This window comes from Myotis myotis, unplaced genomic scaffold (genome assembly GCF_014108235.1).
Source record: "Myotis myotis isolate mMyoMyo1 unplaced genomic scaffold, mMyoMyo1.p scaffold_m19_p_52, whole genome shotgun sequence".
Taxonomy (NCBI): domain Eukaryota; kingdom Metazoa; phylum Chordata; class Mammalia; order Chiroptera; family Vespertilionidae; genus Myotis; species Myotis myotis.
The window spans coordinates 216204-238023 of NW_023416360.1; the positions used below are offsets into that span (position 1 = coordinate 216204).

Consider the following 21820-nt stretch of genomic DNA (forward strand, 5'->3'; position numbering starts at 1 on the left):
AGCCAAGGCAGAGGTTGGACTTTCTTCTGTTTGGCTTATTTACACTTAACACCTGGTCAGTCAGAAAAAAAATCAGTCTTGATCATCACTGGCCTGACAACCTTCTGTTGTATATTTTTTAGTGTTCAGTGGAAAATAGAAACAATTCAAAGTAGAAAAGTTTAATACAGGACATTAAGTGTATGCAGACTCATTGGAAAGCTGGAGTGAGCCATAGGTGTTTCTCCGGGAATGAGAACATCGGAGACCTGCTGCCTCAGGGAGGGGATGGAGAGCCTTGCAGAGCTGCATCCAGGGCAGGGAGGCCCCAGAGGCTCAGCTGCTCTGGAGCACCACAGAACTCAAGATGGGACCCTGGGAAGGAAAGCCCACCCAGAGTGAGAGCCTGCGGTGTGCTGTGCAATGACCTTTTATCCTGTCACCCTTTGGTGAACTTGTTTATTTGCTCTAACATTTTTTGATGGTTTCTTAGGATTTTCTGTATACATGGTCAGATCACTTGCAAATAGAGATAGTTCTGGTTCTTTCTTTCCAACCTGATGCTTTTTGTTTTTCTTCCCTAATTGTCCTGGTTAGAACTTGCAGTACAATATGGTGTAGAAGGAGCAAGAGTGGACACCCTATCTTCGGGGGGACACTTTCACTTTTCCACATTCTATGTAATGTTCACTGTGAGTTTGATATAGATGTTCATTTTGAGTGCTGCTTGAAAGGATGGTGAATTTTGTCAAGTACTTGTCCTATATTGAAATGATCATGAGGTGTTTTCTTCTGTTAACATAGTGAATTACATTGATTTTCATATGTTGAACCACTCTTTTATGTCTTGGATAAATTCCACATGATTGTAGGAAGATAATCCCTTTAATATGCTGCTGAATTTGATTTGTCCGTTTTGGTCAAGGATTTTTTCTTAAGGAATATTGGTGTATAGTTTTTCATTTTTAATGATATCCTTGTCTGGGTCTGGTACAGGGTAGTAACTGGCTCCATGGAAATGGGTTGGGAAGGGTCTCCTTCTCTCCGCTCTTCCGCTTTTTGGAAGAGTTTGAGTGTGGGGTTACACACATGGTAGAATTCACTAGGGAAGCCGTCTGGTCCTGAGGTTCCCTTTGTCAGTAGGTTTTTTATTACAGATCCAGTCTCTTGTTATGGTCACTGGACAGTTTTTTATGCGGGTCTAGGTGGCATCTCTGAGATTTATCTTTCCCCCACTCAGATCTGTTGTTAAGCCCTCTAATGACTTGTTCATTTTTGTTCTTTTCAACTACAGAATTTCTGTCTGGTTCCTTTTTAAAATTCTATCTTTGTTGTTATTCTCCGATAGATAAGACCCTGTTTTCCTTGTTTACTTTAGCTGTAGGGCAGTTAAGGTAGCTGATTTAAAGTCGTATAAGTCAGTCCAATATCTGAGCTTCCTCAGGGACAGCCATGGATTGCTTTATGCCCTGAAGGTATGGATCATACTTTCTTGTTTCTTTATATATCTTGTAATGATTTGCTGACCGTGGGCATTTTAAGTAATATAATGTAGCCACTGTAGAAATCAAATTCTACAACCTCTCTAGGATTTCTTCTTGCTGCTTGTTGTAATTGTTATTGCTTTTTCAGTGACTTTTCTATGCTAACTAAAGGCCCGGTGTACGGATTCATGCACTGGTGGGGTCCCTCAGCATGGCCTGTGGGAATCAGGCCGAAACCAGCAGTCCAATGCTGCCTGCCGCTCCTGCCTGCCACTCCTGCTCATCCTGGCCCCGCTGCGCCTCCCGCCCCTGCCGCTCGGTAGGCTCGCTGCTGGTCTGCTGCAGTCTCTGGGCCGCAGCAGCCAGCATGAGCCCTGCGTCTGGCATCCATCTGTCAGCTGAGCGGCGCTCCCGCTGTGGGAGCACACTGACCACCAGGGGGCAGTTGCTGCATTGAGCGCCTGCCCCCTGGTGGTCAGTGTGCGTCATAGCAACCGGTTGACTGGTCGAACCAACTGTCGCTTAGGCTTTTATATACACTGAGTGGCCAGATTATTATGACCACTCCATTAGTACTTCGTTGGGCCACCTTTTGTCTTCAATACTGCGGCGATTCTTCTTGGCATTGACTCCACGGGATGTTGAAAGGTGATGCGAGGAATCTGACACCATGCCGGATGAATAGCACTGTCCAGTTCTGTGAGATTTGATGTTGTGGAACCAGCTGCCTGATGGCTCTTTTAACTTCGTCCCACAAATGCTCAATTGGATGGAGATCTGGTGATTGTGGGGGCCACCTAAGCAAGGTAAATCTCCCTCATGTTCTTGAAACCACGCCTGCACAATACGAGCACCGTGGCATGGCGCCTGGTCTTGTTGGAAGAAGCCATCTCCATTGGGATACGCCAGCAACATGATAGGATGAACTTGATCAGCAACGATACTTAGGTATGTTCTGCTATTTAGACGTTTATAATGATCTGGCCCTCTAGCAACTTCAGCGCGAAATTATAGCTAATTTGCCTATAAACGTTAGGTGGTCATAATAATCTGGCCACTCGGTGTATATAGATTCTGAGAAGTCTGCATTTTTCTTGTGTGTAGCTTCTGAAGTCTCTGCTCAGTTAGCTTAGCAGGCAGCTAATGGTTTGGAAAGATTTTCTTAAATGCCTGGAACCAATAAGATTCTCAGTTTTTGGCAAGAGGCTCTGTGTGTGTGCTGAGGCCTGCTTTCAACCCTCAGCAGGAGAGCTGCAACTTTGCCTTAGCTTTCACTTTCAGAGCCTCTGATCGGCAGGAGGTGAGGGCCTTTTGCAGGTCTTTGCAGAGCCTGTGCCTGGCCATCTAGATGTCCCAAGATGTGCTGGAGTTTTTACACCCTGTGCACATCTCACCCCTCAGTTTTTTCTGTTTAGCTTCAGGTTTAGCCTGTTGTTTGCCACAACTGTTATTCCCCATTGCAGGCAGCTATGAGGTTGAAACAATTGCCTCTGAATTGTTTTCATAAGTGCCCCTGGGAAACAGTGCCCCTTTGGTGCCTAGTAAGCTCTGAGACTGGTCAGTGAGCACAGCACACCAAGAGATTGATTGGTGAGGTAATTGCCTGCGCATTCTCTGGCCCCGTCCCGCCCACTGCAGGCTGCCAGGCTTCTGTTTTCACCAGGACTGCTGGTTTCCAGGGTTCCCCTGGAACTAGACCGGGGAAGGGGGGGGGGGCGTGGGGGGGGCATGGGGGGGGGAATAGGACATTAAAGTGCCACAAAGCTCACAGTTCTTACTTAGATTTGGCTGTATTTCTTGAGTAAATGCTCCCTAGATTGTTGCAAGACTGGTTAATTTTCAGAGTTACAAAAATTTTAATTGATTCTGACAGTTTTGCAGTTTTCTCATTGCTCATATGGGGGAGAGAATTTCCAGAGGTTCTTACTCCACTGTTTCTACTGACTTAATACCTGCTCATTTAACTGATAAAATATGGAATTGTATGAATTAGGTCACCTGCTTTCTCAGAGGTAACTCATGTACAAACGTACATCCTTCCCGACTTCTTCCTATGCCGACAAAAATAAACATTACGCAGTGGAAGTGAGGTGATGCCATCTTTATACATATCTGTGCTCACATGTGCCTGTATACTCATTTCTAATGCAAATACAGGGTCTTGCCATGTGCAATTGTTCTGCTAATTGCTTTTTTTCACTTAAATAATCCTTAAGGATTGTTTGTTGTGCAGCCTTAAGGGTTTTTCTTTGCATATTGTATAAGTATGTGAAACATATCCCTTTTTTTTCATTTTTAAATGTATTTTACATTGTTGATATTATTACAGATATTTCCCATTCCCCCTCCCATCCCTCTCCTCCCAGTCCCTACCCAACCCCAGGTCTTCACCACCCTATTGCCCGTGCCCATGGGGTATGCATATCTGTATGTATAAAAGGCTACGTGTCTGTCCTTCCCTCCAACTGGTCGCTATGACGCACACTGACCACCATGGGGCATATGTTCAACGCAGGAGCTGCCATGACGCACACTGGCCATTTAAAAATAAACAGCACCATGGACCTGGCGCTGACAAACCAACACTTGGCTTCCCCCAAGTGGGACACAGGCCCCACCACCACCCCAGAGCAACACCCCACCAAATCGCAGCCAACACTGCCGAGACCCATGGCACAAAATGTGGCCCACAGCCCAGCCCAGAAACAGTCGCTGTGGGCACTGGGTAATGACGTCACGTAGCAATGCCCAGCTCCCTCTCCCTAGCAACTAGCCTCCTTGGAGTTTCTTCAGGAGTCATGTTCAGGAACATGACTTGCTTTATAGCCAGGTGCAAACATTTTACACTTTAACCAAATATCTGTGAAGCGTTTTGACGTGCCTCATCTCATTTGATTCTCACAAAAGTCCTGGAGTAGGCAGATAGGAGACTTGGTAGAATCCTATTTTCTTTTTATTAGCCAGAAAACAGAGATTTAGAAACTTGACCCAACTGAAAAGAAGTAAAAAATGGAGGAACTTGAAAATGACTTCAGGTTTTGTTACTGCACAGAATATAGTCAAACACTGCTGCTGTTAAATATTTTACCCTTTGTTTTCCCTGCGTGATCTACAATAATAATCTGCTTCATGTTAATATTTACTGCTGTGTTGCTGACAATTATCTGAAAGAGAAGTTGGGGTGCTTCACTGGGCTGGATAAAGTTTAGCTAAATCAGAAAGCAGGTCTAATTAAGCAAGTTCATTCTGCATATATAAAAGGCTAAATTGACTTGCGCATGTGCGGTACATCTAAAGCTCTCACTGACACCATTCACACGCGTGTGTTTTGATCTGTCATTGTCAGTCTTGAATTTGGTTGACACTTCTGTTATTGAGAAAGGTTTAATAGCAATATTAAAATATTTTTTCTAATTAATTTCCTTCAGTATGTATAAATCCATGCACCGGGACACTAGTAAGTATATAAGTTCTTTGGTTTATCTCTTCTCGTCCCTCTAGCCCCACATCGAGGTATGACAGTCTGTTCTATGCCTCCCTGCTTCAGGTCTTATTTTGTCGGTCAATTCATTTAGTTCATTAGATTCCACAAATAAGTGAGATCATGTGATGTTTGGCTTTCTCAGATTGGTTTATTTCACTTAGCATAATACTCTCCAGGTCCCTCCATGCTGTCGCAAAGGGTAGGAGATCCCTCTTTTTTAGAGCTGCATAGTATTCCATGGTGTAAATGTCCCACAGCTTTTTTATCCACTCATCTACTGATGGGCACTTGGGCTGTTTCCAAATCTTAGCTATTGTAAATAATGCTGCTATGAACATAGGGGTGCATACATTCTTTCTGTTTGGTGTTTTGGGGTCTTTAGGATATATTTCCAGAAGTGGGATCACTGGGTCAAACAGAAGTACCATTTTTAATTTTTTGAGGAAACTCCATACTGTTTTCCACAGTGGCTGCACCAGTCTGCATTCCCACCAGCAGTGCACGAGGGTTCCCTTTTCTCCACATCCTCTCCAGCACTTGTTGTTTGTTGGATTTTTTATAATAGCCATTCTGACATGTGTGAGGTGAAATCTCATTGTAGTTTTAATTTGCATTTGTCTGATGATTTTAGTGGCTGAGCATTTTTTCTTTTTAAATATATTTTATTGATTTTTTTACAGAGAAGAAGGGAGAGGGATAGAGAGTTAGAAACATCAATGAGAGAGAAACATCGATCAGCTGCCTCCTGCACGCCCCTCACTAGGGATGTGCCTGCAACCAAGGTACATGCCCTTGACCGGAATTGAACCCGGGACCCTTCAGTCCACAGGCCAATGCTCTATCCACTGAGCCAAACCGGTTCGGCATGACTGAGCATTTTTACATGTGTCTCTCGGCCATTTGTATGTCCTCTTTGGAGAAATGTCTGTTCAAGTATTTTGCCCATTTTTTAATTTGGATTGTTTTTTTTCTTTTTGTTGAGTTGTATGAGTACTTTATATATTTTGGATATTAACCCCTTATCATATGTATCATTAGCAAATATGTTCTCACATTCAGTGGGTTTCCTTTTCAATATGATGGTGGTTTCTTTTGCTGCGCTGAACCTTTTTTATTTTGATGTAGTCCCATTTGTTTATTTTTTCCTTAGTTTCCTTTGCCCTAGGACAGTGGTTCTCAACCTGTGGGTTGCAACCCATTTGGCGGTTGAACAACCCTTTCACAGGGGTGGCCTAAGACCACCCTGCCTATCAGATATTTACATTACAATTCATAACAGTAGCAACATTACAGTTATGAAGTAGCAATGAAAATAATTTTATGGTTGGGTCACAACATGAGGAACTGTATTTAAAGGGCCAGAAGGTTGAGAACCACTGCCCTAGATATATCTGTAAACATATTACTGCATAAGATGTCTGAGATTTTACTGCCTATGTTCTCCTCTAAGATTTTTCTGGTTTCATGTCTTACACTTAAGTCTTTTTTCCACCTTGAGTTTATTCTTGTGTATGGTGTAAGTTGGTGGGCTAGTTTCATCTTTTTGCATGTGTCTGTCCAGTTTTCCCAACACCATTTATTGAAGAGACTGTCTTTACTCCATTGTATGTTCTTGCCTCCTTTGTCAAATATTAGTTGATTGTAATGGCATGGGTCAATTTCTGAGGTCTGACCCATTAGTCTATATGCCTGTTCTTGTGCCAGTACCAGGCTGTTTTGGTTATAATGGCTTTGTAGTATAGTTTGATATCCAGTATTGTGATCCCGCCTACTTTGTTCTTCTTTCTCAAGATTGCTGCAGTTATTTGGGGTCTTTCTGGTTCCATATAAATTTTTGGAGTATTTGTTCTATGAAGTATGCCATTGGTATTTTGGTAAGGATTGTGTTGAATCTGTAGATTTCTTGGGTAGAATAGACATTTTAATGATGTTAATTCTTCCAATCCATGAACATGCTATATTCTTCCACTTGTTTATATTTTCCTCTTTATTTTTTCAATGTCCCTCTAGTTTTCCAAGTACAGGTCTTTTACATTCTTGGTTAAGTTTATTCTTAGGTATCTTTTTTGTTGCAATGGTAAATGGGGGTTGCTTTTTTAATTTCTCTTTTTGAGCGTTCATTATTGGTCTATGAAAATGCCATCGATTTGTGGATATTGATTTTGTATCCTGCTACCTTGCCGAGTTCATTTATTAAGTTTAGTAGTTTCTTGGTAAAGTCTTTAAGGTTTTCTATGTATAACATCATGCCATCTGTGAATAATTATAGTTTTATTTCTTCCTTTCCAATTTGGATACCTTTTATCTGGCCTCCTTGTCTGATTGCTGTGGCTAGGACTTCCAGTACTATGTTGAATGAAAGTGGTGGAAGCGGACATCCCTGTCTTGTTCCTGTTCTTAGGAGAAATGGTTTTAGTTTTTTTGCCCATTTTAGTATTATGTTGACTGTATGTTTGTCATTTATGGCCTTTATTATGTTGAAGTATGATCCCTCTATTTCCACTTTACTGAGAGCTTTTATCAAAAAAGGGTGCTGTATTTTGTTGAATGTTTTTTCTGCATCTATTGATATGATCATGTGGTTTTTATCTTTCAATTTGTCATGTGATATATCACAGTTATTGATTTGCAAATACTGTACTAGCCTTGCATCCCTGGAATAAATCCCACTTAGTCATGGTGTGTGATCTTTTTAAAATATTGCTGAATCCAATTTGCTAATATTTTGTTTAGGATTTTAGCATCTGTGTTCATCAGGGATATTGGCCTGTAATTTTCTTTCTTTGTAGTATCTTTATCTGGTTTTGGAATTAGGATAATGCTGGCTTCGTAAAAAGAGCTTGGATTTTTTTTTGCTCTCCGGTTTGGCTCAGTGGATAGAGCGTCAGCCTGCGAACTGAAAGGTCCCAAGTTCGATTCCAGTCAAGGGCACATGCCCGGGTTGTGGGCTTGATCCCCAGTGGGGGACTTGTAAGAGGCAGCGATCCACCATGATTCTCTCACATCATGGATGTTTCTATCTCTCTCTCCCTCTCCCTTCCTCTCTGAAACCAATAAAAATATATTTTTTTAAAAAAGAGAGAGAGCTTAGAAATGTTGCTTCCTCTTGGATTTTTTGTAATGGTTTGAGGAGTATAGGTGTTAGTTCTTCTTTGGATGTTTCATAAATTCTCCTGTAAATCCATCCAGTCAGGGACTTTTGTTTGCTGGAAGTTTTTAAATTACTGCTTCAATTTCATCTGTTGTCATTGGCCTACTCAGGTTTTCTGCTTCTTCCTGATTGAGTTTTGGAAGATTGTATGTTTCTAAGAATTTGTCCATTTCACCCAGGGTGTCCAGTTCGTGGGCATATAGTTGTTCATAGTATTTTCTTACAATCCTTTGTATTTCCGTGGTGTCCGTTGTTATATCACCTCTTTCATCTCTGATTTTATTTATTTAGTTCCTCTCTCTTTGTTTCTTGATGAGTCTAGCTAGGGGTTCATCAATCTTGTTTATCTTTTTAAAAAACCAGCTCTTGGATTTATTGATATTTTGGACTTTTTTTTTAGTCTTTATGTCATTTATTTCTGCTCTGATCTTTATTATTTCCTTCCTTCTACTTCCTCTGGGCTTTTCTTGCTGTTCTCTTTCTACTACATTTAGTTGTTGGGCTAGATCAGCCGTGGGCAAACCACGGCCCGTTTGAAATGAATAAAACTATTGAAAAAAATGACCGTACCCTTTTATGTAATGATGTTTACTTTGAATTTATATTAGTTCACACAAACACTCCATCCATGCTTTTGTTCCGGCCCTCCGGTCCAGTTTAAGAACCCATTGTGGCCCTCGAGTCAAAAAGTTTGCCCACCCCTGGGCTAGATAGTTTATTAGTCCTTTTTGTTGTTTCTTGAGGTAGGCCTGTAGTGCTATGAACTTCCGTTTCAGCACTGCTTTCGCTATGTCCCATAGGTTTTGAGTGGTTGTGTTTTCATTTTCATTTGTTTCCAGGAAGTTTTTAATTTCTTGCTTGATCTCATTGGTAACCCATTCATTGTTTAATAACATGCCATTTAGCTTCCATGTATTTGAGTGTTTTTGAGTTTTGTTATTGTAGTTGATTTCTAACTTCATGCCACTGTGATCTGAGAAGATGCTTGGTATTATATCAATCTTCTTGAATTTGTGAATGGGTGAAATGTTCTGTAAATATTGGTTAGATCCATCTGATCTAGTGTGTTATTTAAGGCCTCTGTTTGCTTGTTAATTTTTTGTCTTGAAGATCTATCCAGTGAAGTCAGTGTGGTGTTAAAGTCCCCAACTATGACTGTATTGCTGTCAGTCTCTCCCTTAAGGTCCATCAAGAGTTTTTTAATGTACTTCAGTGCTCCTATATTGGATGCATATATGTATATAAGGGTTCTATTTTCTTATTGAATCATTCTGTTTAGTACAATGAAGTGGCCTGCTTTGTCCGATATGAGTATTACTACTCCAGCTTTTTTTCCCTTTCCATTTGCATGGAATATATTTTTCTAGCCCTTCATTTTCAGTCTGTGTGTATCTTTTTTGTTCTGAGGTGAGTGTCTCATAGACAGCACGTGTATGGGTCATGTTTTCTTCAGTCCGCAGGCCAACACTCTATCCACTGAGCCAAACCGGTTAGGGCTGGGTCATGTTTTCTTATCCATTCAGTCACCCTATGTTTTTTGAGTTGAGCAATTAATCTATTTACATTTAAGGTTATTATTGGTAGGTATTTATTTATTGCCATTTTTATTTTCTTTATGCCTATGACCCTCTCTCTCCTTTTCTTCTTCTTAAAGCAGTCCCTTTAACATTTCTTGAATTGCTGATTTGGTGGTAATGTACTCCTTTAACATCTTATTGTGTGGAAAGTTTTTATTTCACCTTCAATTTTATATGATAGCCTCGCTGGATACAGTAGTCTTGGATTTAGGTCATTGCTTTTCATTTCTTCGAGTACTTCATGTCACTCCCTTCTGGCCTGAAGTGTTTCTCTTGAGAAGTCAGTTCTAATGGGAACTCCTTTGTATGTAATTTTCTCTCTCTCTTGCTGCCTTTAAAATTCTTTCTTTGTCTTTAACATTTGCCATTTTATTATTTTTTAATCCTTACCTCAGGATATTTTTCCATTGATTTTTAGAGAGAGTGGAAGAGAGAGGGAAAGACAGAGAGGAATATTGATGTGAGATAAACACATCAATTGGTTGCCTCCTGCATGTGCCCCAACCAGGGCCCAGGCCGGGGTGGAGCCTGCAATGAGGTATGTGCCCTTGACCAGAATTGAACTTGGGACCCTTCAGTTCGCAGGCCAATACTCTATCCACTGAGCCAAACTGGTAGGGCTAACATTTGCCATTTTAAATATGATGTGTCTAGGTGTGGGTCTCTTTGGATTCATCTTGATTGGGACTCTCCGTGCCTCCTGAACTTGTATGACATTTTCCTTCACCATGCTGGGGACATTTTCTGTCATTATTTCTTTAAACAGGTTCTCTGTTCCTTGCTCACATTCTTTCCCTTCTGGCATTCCTATAATGTGGATGCTTTTATGTTTCATGGTGTCTCAGAGCTCCCTTAAGCTATCTTCCTGCTTTTTGATTCTTTTTTCTATTTACTGTTCTAATGGGTATCCATTTCTACCTGTATTCCAAATTGCTGATCCCTTTCCCTGCTTCATCCAATCTGCTTTTAATCCATTCCAGGGCGTTCTTCACATAAGATATATCATTATTCATTTATGTCTGGTTCTTGGACTCTATTTCCCTTCTCATGCTGTTGTAATTTGCACTAAGTTCCTTAAGCATCTTTATAACCATTGCTTTGAACTCTATTTCTGATAGGTTTCTTGCCTCCATCTTGTTTAGTTCTTTTTCTGGCGATTCCTTCTTTTCTTTCACTTGGGGTTGTTTCTTTGTCTCCCCATTTTAGCTGTCTCTTTATATTTGCTCCTATGTACTAGATAGAACTGCTATGCCTCTCAGTCTGTGGGATGGGCTTACATAGAAGGTGTCTTAAGGGGTCCAGTGGTGTAGTCTCTTTGTTCAACTGAGCTGGATGCTCTAGGAATGCTCCTTGTGTGCATTGTTTGGGCTCTCCTGTAATTGGGACTTTATTGTTGATGTCCTGTTTGTGGGAGGGATCTCCTCTCTGACTAGCTTCCAGTTTCAACCCCAATGTCTTCCTGCCACCTGTCCAGTGGTCGGGGACTCCTTAGCCCAGAGGCTGGGTCTGCCTTGAGCCTCACGCCTTGATTGACCCTGTTCTGAGCTGTACTTCCTTCCCCACGGAGCTGGTCCTGCTGGTGTCACCTGCAGGCACTTGGGGTCCTGCTGGCTTTTGCTTTCCTGAGCAGTCTGGGATGGTGTCTGTGGTGGAGACCAAACTGCTGTTTTGACTAATTAGATCATTCAAAGACTCAAAGCCTCTAGAGAACCACCTCTGTCTGCAAACTGATTGGATTCAGTCTTGAGTAGCCTCAGTCAATTGTGCACAGTTTGGGTGAAAGGTTTTCCAACAGGGTGGGACAACTGCTTCTGCCTGTAGGCTAATTGTTATTCTCAGTCTCTTAATGAGCCTCAGAAACTCCACAGGGTGGGGCAAGGGGCTTTCCAATAGGGTGGGCCAACTGTCTCCCCCCTCCCAACCCTCAGGCACAAAACACCTGGATAGCAAATGTCTGTGTGAGAAAGATGACCTCCACAGCATGAGGGAATGACTCAGTACAGGAAACTAGGGTGTCTACCTTCTGAGGTCTAGCCACATAGCCTGCAACCCTGGCTTCTGCTCAGCTCCAGTCCACTCTGTCCTTCCTCTGCCAGAGCCCAAGGTGAGTGTCTGCACATGGGATTTTGTGCACTGGCCCTTTAAGAGGGTCTTTGCATTTCTAGCCGTCTCTCCCTGGCACACAGCAACCCTGCTGCTTTTCACAATCAGATGTTATGTGAGCACCTTTCTCAGTTCTGGTGCTCTCTACTGGGGAGCCTAGCTTAGGGTTTAGACCCCAGAGTTCTCAGTGGCAACCCCCTCCCCCAGCTGAGATCTCTCTCCAGACCTTCAGCTGCTGTCTGTGGGCGCCTGGCCAGCCCTTTCGTGCCTCCGCCCCTCCTGCCAGTCTCTGTGTGGTCTCCACTTTCCATCCTCGGTTATCAGGGTTCTCTCCAGCTGGTCTTCAGTTGATTATTCAGGAAGTTTTTCTGTATTTTAGTAGTATTTCCAGTTTGGTCCTGGGAGCATGTCTGTGAGCTTCCACTTAATCCACCACCATTTTTAATCCCTACATATATCCTTTTTATTCTCTCTCTTTTTAAATATATTTTTATTGATTTCAGAGAGGAAGGGAGAGGGGCAGAGAGATAGAAACATCAATGATGAGAGAGAATCATCTATCAGCTGCCTCCTGTACACCCCCTACTGGGGATCGATCTGGCAACCTGGGCATGTGCCCTTGACCAAAATTGAACCCTGGAGCCTTCCGTCCACAGGCTGATGCTCTATCCACTGAGCCAAACCAGCTAGGGCTGGTTTTTTTTTTTGTTTTTTTTATTATTAAGTAAGTGATAGGATATGCTTTGTTCTGCAAGTTGCTTTTTGCCTTGAATAAATTTTGGTGATTTTTAGTTCTACCTCTTTCTGTTGGTGGCTGCACATCATTTATTCATTCCTTCACTGAACATGTGTCCTGCCATGTCCTGGCCCATGAGAGCACATCCTATCTAATAAAAGAGAAACATGGTAATTGGCGTACATCCGCTACCCTTCCCTTTGGCTAATCAGTGAGATATGCAAATTAACTGCCAGCCAAGATGGCGGCCGGCAGCCAGGCAGCTTGAAGCTAACATGAGGCTTGCTTGCTTCAGTGACGGAGGAAACCAACGTTCCCCGCCTGCCTTGCCCGCCTCTGAGCTTGCAGTTTGAAACATTGTTACAAATATAGAAGCTAAACAAAACCCCAGAAACCTGCTTTCAGCCAGCCAGGATCTCAGAGCTGGAGTTGATACAGTGTTTCGATTATAGAACCCAAACAAACCAGATACCTGCTTTCAGCAGCAGAGGCCTCAGAGCTGGAGCCAGAGCTAAAGCTGGCCCAGAATAAAAAAGAAAAAGAAAAAAAGGAGCAGTTGGGAGCTTCAGTCATCCGCCAGCCTGAAAACAGCCCTCAGCCCCTCATCCAGACTGGCCAGGCACCCCAGTGGGGACCCCCACCCTGATCCAGGACACCCTTCAGGGCAAACCAGCCGGCACCCACCCGTGCACCAGGCCTCTATCCTTAATAGTAAAAAGGGTAATATGCCTCCCAGCACCGGGATCAGCAGAGCTGCGAGGCCTCCCAGCACTGGGATCAGCGGAGCTGAGAGGCCTCCAGCACCGGGATCAGTGTGACAGGGGGCAGTGCCCAAACCCCCTGATCGCCCTGCGGCTCTGTGTGTGACAGGGTGCAGTGCCCCAAACCCCCTCACAGGCCCTGCTCTGTGTGTGACGGGGTAGAGCCATAACCTCCCCATCAGCCCTGCCCTGAGTGTGAGAGTGGCAGCGCCCCAACCCCCTGATCGGCCCTGCTCTGTGGGTGATAGAGGGCAATGCCCCAACCCCCTGATCCGCTCTGCTCTGTGCGTGACAGGGGGGAGCTCCCCAACCCCCTGATGGGCCCTGCTCTGTGCGTGACAGGGGGCAATGCCCCAACCCCCTGATTGGCCCTGCTCTGTGCGTGACAGGGTACAGAGCCCCAACCCCTCTGATGGTCCCTGCTCTGTGTGTGACAGGGAGAGGTGCCGCAATCTCCCGATCGACCCTGCCTTGAGTGTGACAGGGGGCAGTGCCCCAACCCCCCAATCGGCCCTACCCTGAGCGTAACTGAGGGTGGCATCTCAACCTCCTGATCCGCCCTGCTCTGTGCATGACAGGGGACGGCGCCCCCACTCCCCAATCAGCCCTGCTCTGAGCCCGACCAGGAGCTGCACCTAGGGATTGGGCCTGCCCTCTGCCACCCGGGAGCAGGCCTAAGCCAGCAGGTCGTTATCTCCCGAGGGGTCCAAGACTGTGAGTGGGCACAGGCCTGACTGAGGGACCCTCCCTCCCCCCCGAGTGCACAAATTTTTGTGCACCGGGCCTCTAGTCTACACTAATAAAAGACAAAGATGCTAATTGACTGTACCTTTGCTATGCCCTAAGCCACACCCACCAGCCAATCAGAGCAACTATATGCAAATTAACCCATCCAAGATGGTGGCCAGCAGCCATGGAGCTGGAGCAAGCAGGAGGCTTGGTTGCCCAGGCGATGGAGGAAGCCAAGCTTCCCACCAGCCCTGAGCCAGCTGTGGCCTCCACTAAAGGCAACAAAGTTTCAATTATAGAAGATAAACAAATCCCAGATACCTGCTTCCAGCCAGCCTTCACTGGGAGCTTGGGTGGCTGGGGGTTGTGGCCAGCCTGCAAACAGCCATCAGCCCCTCACCCAGGCTGGCCACACCCTCATGGGGTAAGGGTCCCCGCTGGGGGGCTTAGCCAGCCTGGAAACGACCCTCAGCCCCTCACCCAGACTGGCCAGGCACCCCAGCAGGACCCCTCACCCTGAAGGGGCTGTGGCCAGCCTGCAAACCGCCCTCAGCCCCTCACCCAGTATGGCCAGGCACCCCAGTGGGGACCCCCACACTGAAGGTGCTGTGGCAGCCTGCAAATGGCCCTCAGCCCCTCACCCAGTATGGCCAGGCACCCCAGTGGGGACCCCCACCCTGAAGGGGGTGTGACCAGCCTGCAAACACCCATCAGCCCCTCACCCAGGCTGGCCAGACACTCCTATATAATAAAAGAGTAATATGCAAATTGACCCTAACAGCAGAACGACTGAGAATGACTGGTCACTATGACATTATGACACATATTGACCACCAGGGGGCAGATGCTCAATGCAGGAGCTGCCCCCTGGTGGTCAGTGCGCTCCCACAGGGGGAGCTCTGCTCAGCCACAAGCCAGGCTGATAGCTTCCAGTACAGTGGTGGTGGTGGGAGCCTCTCCTGCCTCCTCAGCAGCGCTAAGGATGTCCGACTGCAGCTTAGGCCTACTCCTCACTGGCAAGTGGACATCCCCCGAGGGCTCCCGGGCTGCCAGAGGGATGTCTGACTGACAGCTTAGGCCCGCTCCCTGGGGGATCGGGCCTAAGCCAACAGGTGGTCATCCCCTGAGGGGTCCCAGACTGCGAGAGGGCACAGGCCGGGTTGAGGGACCCCTCCCCCCCGAGTGCACAAATTTTTGTGCACCGGGCCTCTAGTGTACTATGTCTAGGTCTTGCTCTTATTGATATAGCAGTGAACATTCTTGTACCTGTGATTCCTTGTATATTTGCCAAGTCAGGATACCCACCTTTTAATTTTTTTAAAATATGTTTTTATTGATTTTAGAGAAAGGAAGGGATAATGAGGAGAGAGATAGAAACATCAATGATGAGAGAGAATGATTGATCAGCTGCCTCCTACACACTCCCTCCTGAGAATCAAGCCCAAAACCTGGGCATGTGCCCTGACTGGGAATCGATCTGGTGACCTCTTGGTTCATGGGTGGACACTCAATCACTGAGCTGCACCAGCCGGGCCCACCTTTTAAATTTTGATGGAAACCAGCAAGTGGCCTTTAAAAAGGTTGTGCCAATTTTTCTTCTTGTTGACAACATGAAATTGCTATGAACCACACCTGGATATTATAATTTTAAAGATTTATTTATCTGGTTACCAGATTTGGCCATGTCACTTTAAAAAGGTGCTTGCTGCTGCTTCCTGCTCATGTAGAGGCTGGGCTGGCAGCCACATGGGAACCTCAGAGGAGGGCCAAGCACCCACCCCAGCTAGTGAGGGTGTGTCCCCGAGGTGGTGATACCTGCTGGGACTCATCATCTCAGCCGCTTGGGCTTGTGCTAAAGTCACCTCAGTGCTGCTCTCAGTCCCATCATGGACACGTGTGGTTTCTTCACAGGTGGCAACTGGGAAGTGGAAGCAGATCAGTAAATACTGTCCCCTCGATCTCTACTCGGGGTAAGAGACCGTCTTTGTCCCTAGTGCCATCTTCCCTGCAGGTGGGGTGGTTGGGGGTATCCTGTGAGGGGTCATGGGGGTGCTTTGCCAGGCGGGTGGAGACAGGTGCTCCTCCCCTGAGAGTGGAGACCCGCAGCCTGTGCACCAGGTGCCCCAGCCACAGTTTGGCCCCAGGCAGGGACTGCAAGGCCTGCTGCTGACCCTGAGCATCATCCTTTCTGTTTTAGAAATAAGCAGAGAATGTACTTTGCCTTGAAAAGCTTGTTGCAGGAGGCACAGAACAACTTGAAGATATTTAAGGTAAGAGGTGCTTCTGTGCTGTGGCTCTCCCACAGTGGAGCCCGCCATGCCGGGCTGAGCAGTGCATCCTGCTCTGCTCCCAGTCGGGCGGACACACAGGGTGGGCCTTCCAAGAGCATCCCAGGTGCAGCCTTACCCCCAGGGTGTGGGCTCCCTGACCCAGGTGCCTGGGCTCTAATCAGCCCCGACCTGGGTCTGGGGTGAGGATAGGCCTGGGTGCCTCTGAGGCCTGGCTGGCATCTGCCTTCCCAAACCTGGAAAAGGGAGACCCCCAAAGTCAGTTTGTGTGTTTAATTCTTATAAGGACTTGAGGAACTCTATGTTTGAATTCGAAGATAGATTTCTTTCCATCGGGGGACTTATCTGGAACCTGTGGTCAGGCTGGCATTCTGTCTGAGGTGGCATTCTGTCTGAGGTAGCCTTTCTGGCTGCCCTGCCAGCTGGGCCTGGACAGCTTGTCCTGCCCTGCGCCCCAGGCTGGGCCTCAGACCTGGGCCGTCTGCTGCTTCTGTTGGCATCAGCACAAAAAAAATCTAGAGTTTAGGAGAATTGTCTCAAAAGGGATGGATTAAGAGAAGGTACACAGCATGGCTTTTAAAACTAACATCTGGAGCAATGCAGTTCATTTTCTCAAGTGCCGTCACTTTTTTTAAATTTTATGTTTTTATTGACTTTAGATAGAGAGAAACATGGATGAGAGAGAAACATTGATCGGCTGCCTCCTGCACGCTCCCTCCTGGGGATCGAGCCCGCAACCCAGGTGTGTGCCCTGATGGGGAATGGATCCTGTGACCTCTTGCTCATGGGTCAGCGCTCAACCAGTGAGCCACCCTGACCTGGCCCAGGTGCCATCACTTCTCCTGAGCAAGCTGAGGTCTGCAGGTCTCGCCTTCCGTGCCTCACCGCTCCCGGTATGGAGCAGTTTCCTGGCCACACTCGGCACCACCATCCTACTGTTCATGTTCGTCCGCGTGTTGTTCGTAGACTCCATGACTGTGGCTCTGTCCACCCCAACACTGGTCACTTGTGAAAGTTTGGGGGGACATGTGGAGTGACATGGAGCCTGAGTTGGTGGCTCTCCTCCAAAAGTCACATGAGGTCCTTGAGCAGCTGTATCTGTGGGGGTAAAACTCCATGCCCTCCAACTTCAGATGCTGGAGAGAAGAGGTCTTCCGCCTCTGGGCTTGCTCAGCCCTCCTGGGCTGGGAGGGGGAACCAGCCTCGCGGGCCAGTGCTGCCACCACACTGGGCCTCGCACTGGGCCTCAGGCTCAGTCCTGGCCCCCTGGTGCCAGCTCAGCACATCCTCTTGGCCTGTTTTCCTCCTGGGAACTGCTGCCTGCCCTTTGCCTGGCCCACCCTGCTCCGCAAAAGGCCCATCTCAAAGGTATCTCTTATGGCTTCCCTGGCCTTGGCTGGTGGTGGCCTTCGTTGTGTCCCCATCACCTTGGACACCCACTGAGCTCTGGCAGTGCCAGCAGGGCCTCCCGGGGAAGCTGCATCACGTTGGTTCCCAGGACTTTGCTGAGGGGGGCATACCTGTCTGCATGCCTATGGGTTGACTTGGCCACCTGGGGCGGAGCAGGAATGTCCTGTCGATATGCCCTGCTGCTGCATGACAGGCACTCACACCTCAGCTCTGCCGGGGAGGGCAGCGGGGGCGGCTCTGGCTCAGGGTCTCTCCGGAGGCTGCTCCCAGCGAAACCCTGGCTGAGCCAGTCTGAGCTCCCAGGGCTTCAACCACACTGCTGTGATCCAAGAAGAGAGCCACAGTGCAGGCCAGGCACCTTTCATCCCTGACCTATGAAAGACTATAGCTGGACACGCTGCCACTCTGCCCTATGCTGTTGGTCACATGGACCTCTGTAAAGTGGAGAGAACCTCAGGGTGTGAATATCAAGGGAGATGGACCTTTGGGCACATCCTGCAGGCTGTTAGTCACACCTTCTCACAGGCAAGGAAACGAGGCAAGAGGTTCCACTCCCATGGGATTGGCTGCTGCTCAGGGGGTGGGAACCAGGGTTCTCTAAGGGCCTTTTCACCAGACACCATAGACCAGCCGTGGGCAAACTACGGCCCGCGGGCCGGATCCGGCCCGTTTGAAATGAATAAAACTAAAAAAAAAAAAAGACCGTACCCTTTTATGTAATGATGTTTACTTTGAATTTATATTAGTTCACACAAACACTCCATCCATGCTTTTGTTCTGGCCCTCCGGTCCAGTTTAAGAACCCATTGTGGCCCTCGAGTCAAAAAGTTTGCCCACTCCTGCCATAGACCAAGCATGTCAAACTCAAAGGCTAACACAGGCCAAATAAAGAAGGTTTAGGTGTATGCGGGCCGCAAAAAAACAAAAGCTTCAGTTTTCATAGAAATGTAGGTTTATTTTGATAGAGACATGCTGAATACAAAGGGCTGAAATAAATGAGTCATCGTTCGCATAAAATAACTGAACATTTTAATAATAATATTTTTTCTTGAACATTAACTTACCAGATACTGAATAAACTGCACAAATTAATAAGTGTAACGCAAATAAACCTATTTTTCTGGTTCTCCAAAAGTGAAATGTTTCCTGTTGCACACACCAAACAAGTCAGTCCAAGACTAATGATGTGGCCATCCGCTGCTAAAATATTCGCTGCTAGTATTAGTGGAGAGAAATGGTGCGCCTGCGCGTAAGCTGTGTAAGGGAAATGAATGCAACACAATTATAGTAATCAGTCATTAGCAAACATTGTAGTTCATTATTAATAATTATGCATAACAGGATATTGTAAAAATTAAGTCACGAAATTTTTATTAAAACGTTTCTTACATACCATTAAATTGGCTGGGCCGCAAAAATATTCGTTGTGGGCCACATGCAGCCCGTGGGCTGTGGTTTGACATGCTTGGTGTAGACCCCGTAAAAGTCATGGCCTAGGCCAGGGGTGGGCAAACTTTTTGACTCGAGGGCCACAATGGGTTCTTAAACTGGACCGGAGCAAAAGCATGGATGGAGTGTTTGTGTGAACTAATGTAAATTCAAAGTAAACATCATTACATAAAAGGGTACGGTCTTTTTTTTTTTTTAGTTTTATTCATTTCAAACGGGCCGGATCCGGCCCGCTGGCCGTAGTTTGCCCACAGCTGGCCTAGGCCCACGGGGGGGTTCCTGCCGGCAGCCTGTGAACACCGGTACCACAGGGGTTTCTTTGCTGGACTTGGTTTAGAAGGCAGGATGACCTCAAAGGCGAGGGTTTCACACCCACCCTGGCGGGACCTGGCCCAGCCTTTCGCAGAGGACAAAGCTCTGCAGAACTGGCCATCCACAGCATCTACACTGCCTCGCAGTTCCTCTGCTCAGGCCTGACGGACAGTGTCTCAGGAGACAGCGTCCCTGCCTCTGCAGTCCCGGCGGCCAGTGCGCTCTGTGTCTGGCCTGAGGGTTTGTACTTCAGTTCAGGACTCGGGTCTCCCGTTTTTAGAGCTTTTCTTCTAGCCTAACTTCCGGCGGGACTTGCCTTTTGGTCCGTGACAGGGTGTGTGAGAGTGGCCCCCCCCACCGCAGCGCTGTGTGCAGGCCCCAATGGGCACTGGTTGATGTTCGGTCCCTTTGCCTGCCTGTCCTGTTTCTTTCCTGCAGAATGGGGAGCTGATTTATGGCTGCAAAGATGCCCGCAGCCCCGCAGTTGACTGGCGGGAGCTGGCACATCACCTGAAGCCGTTCTTCTACCCGTCCAACGGCCTGGCCAGCGGGCCCCACTGCGCGAGGGCCGTGATCCGGGAGCTGGTGCGCGTCATCACACGGGTGCTGCTCAGTGGCTCGGACAAGGGCCGGGCAAGTGCCCTGAAGTTGGGGCCTGGATCCCCAGGGCCTTGTGTCTGTGAAGCCAGCCCCTTCAGCAGGAGCCTGCGTCACCAAGGTAGGCTGGCAGGTGGGCAGAGCCTGGCGTTGCCTGATGGGGTGCTGCCTGGTCTCCCGGAGCTTCTGCAGGAGCAGCCTGGGCCCCACAGGCCTCCCCAGAGCCAGCCTCCCTGCCTCTGAGCCCTAAGTGGGGAGGCTCCCTTCTCGTCTCTGCCGTGGGTGTATACATGGCAGCCCAGATCTTCCCTACATCACTGTCCACCGTGTCAGTGTTTGCTGAGTGCTTTCTCCACGTCCTCCTGATCCATCCTCTTTGTGAACCTGGGGCAGGCTTCCTTGGCCTGTTCGCAGGCACAGAAGTTGGAGCCCCACAGTGCAGGTCCTTTGCAGGGGGAGGGGAGGGTGCAGGGCCAGCAGGTGCAGGGCTCCTGGCCCTGGACGCTCCCTGCTCGAGGGCCTGTTCCTCACAGACTCACCAGGAGCTGGCTGTGACTTGGTGGCCTCTGGTCTTCCAGGTGGCTAGCTTGAATTTTTGTCCTGAGTGTCCCCACGCTCCTCGTTTGCCCTGTGTCATCCGCCAGCAGCTCAGGTCTGTGGCATGAGGAGCTGACTAGGAAGAGGAAACTGCGGTTTTGCTGCGGTCTGAGCTCTGGTGGGGCTGTGGGTGACTGTTAGCAGTGAGGTCAGCCAGGCACAACCTAAACCACCACCCTCCGCATGCCACCTCTTCTCCACGTGGGCTGTGGGTCGGGGCTCCACAGACACGCTCTCTCACATTTGGGGCTGTTAACATGGTCACTTTAAATGTTGTGCCTTATCTGAGAGCCATCTCTCTAAACAGCTCTGGGTTGGTGCGATGGAGCTGACGGACGCTGCAAGGGAAGAGAGGCACAGCACGAGATGTGGGTCGCCTGGCCCTGTGCACATGCCTGCAGCCCCAGCACCTCTGAAGCGGGCAGTCTGTGTCTGCTGCCGACATCAGTCCTTGGCAGTAACCCTCCTTTTCCCCGGATGTTCTTGGTAGGAAAAAGCAGCCTGGAGCACTCGGGGTTGCCGAAGGGCTGTCTTCTGTACCAAACCCTTCAGGTGCAGATGTTGGACCTGCTGGACATCGAAGGCCTCTACCCTCTGTACCGACGGGTTGAGCGGTACCTGGAGGAGTTTCCTGAGCAGAGGTGAGGCTTGGCCTGTGGTACCCCTGCCCCTCTGGGTCCAGGTGGGACCCCTGTGCAGCTCTGAGGGTGAGATGGGGTGAGGGTTAGGGTTCTCCAGTGGAGGACAGCACAGGGCTCCCAGGAGGCTGACCCAGTGGCCTTCCCTCCATCCCTTCAGATGCAGGCCCGCCCCGGGATGGTGCTGTGGGGTCAGTTTCTGGAAAAGCAGCATGTCCTGGGGGTTGGACAGTCCACAGCCGCGGCTCTGGGTCCTGAGTCAGGGCTGAGCTGCAGGGGGCAGTGCTGCTCCACAGCAGCAGCCTGTCTGCCCGGCAGTCTCTGCCTCAGGCTTCCCTGTGCCCACCAGTCGGGGTGGCTGGGTCCACACAGGCGGGGCGGCAGGCGGCACCTGCCTCCCACTCTCCATTCACGTGGGCTCTGACTGGACACCGTGTATTAGGATCAGGATGTGTTCAGCTCAGCTCCCAGGCTCTGGTCTTCCAGGGTCTTCAGGGCAAAGTGTAGACTTAGAGGAGGAGGAGC

General features: G+C 47.9%; 1 protein-coding gene across 5 annotated transcripts in view; it reads left to right on the forward strand.

The window, feature by feature from the left end:
- The window catches only part of LOC118657340 (inositol-pentakisphosphate 2-kinase), a 143739-nt gene that overhangs the window by 92608 nt on the left and 29311 nt on the right, over positions 1-21820 (forward strand). For 4 of the 5 annotated variants that reach the window (XM_036311206.1, XM_036311205.1, XM_036311207.1 and 1 more), the window contains 4 exons: positions 15916-15974; positions 16202-16274; positions 19902-20181; positions 21148-21298. In XM_036311206.1, the coding sequence (XP_036167099.1) occupies positions 15916-15974; positions 16202-16274; positions 19902-20181; positions 21148-21298 (563 nt within the window). Of the gene's footprint in view, positions 1-15915; positions 15975-16201; positions 16275-19901; positions 20182-21147; positions 21299-21820 lie in introns of those variants that run through there. The other variant, XR_004967989.1, reaches the window with a different exon arrangement.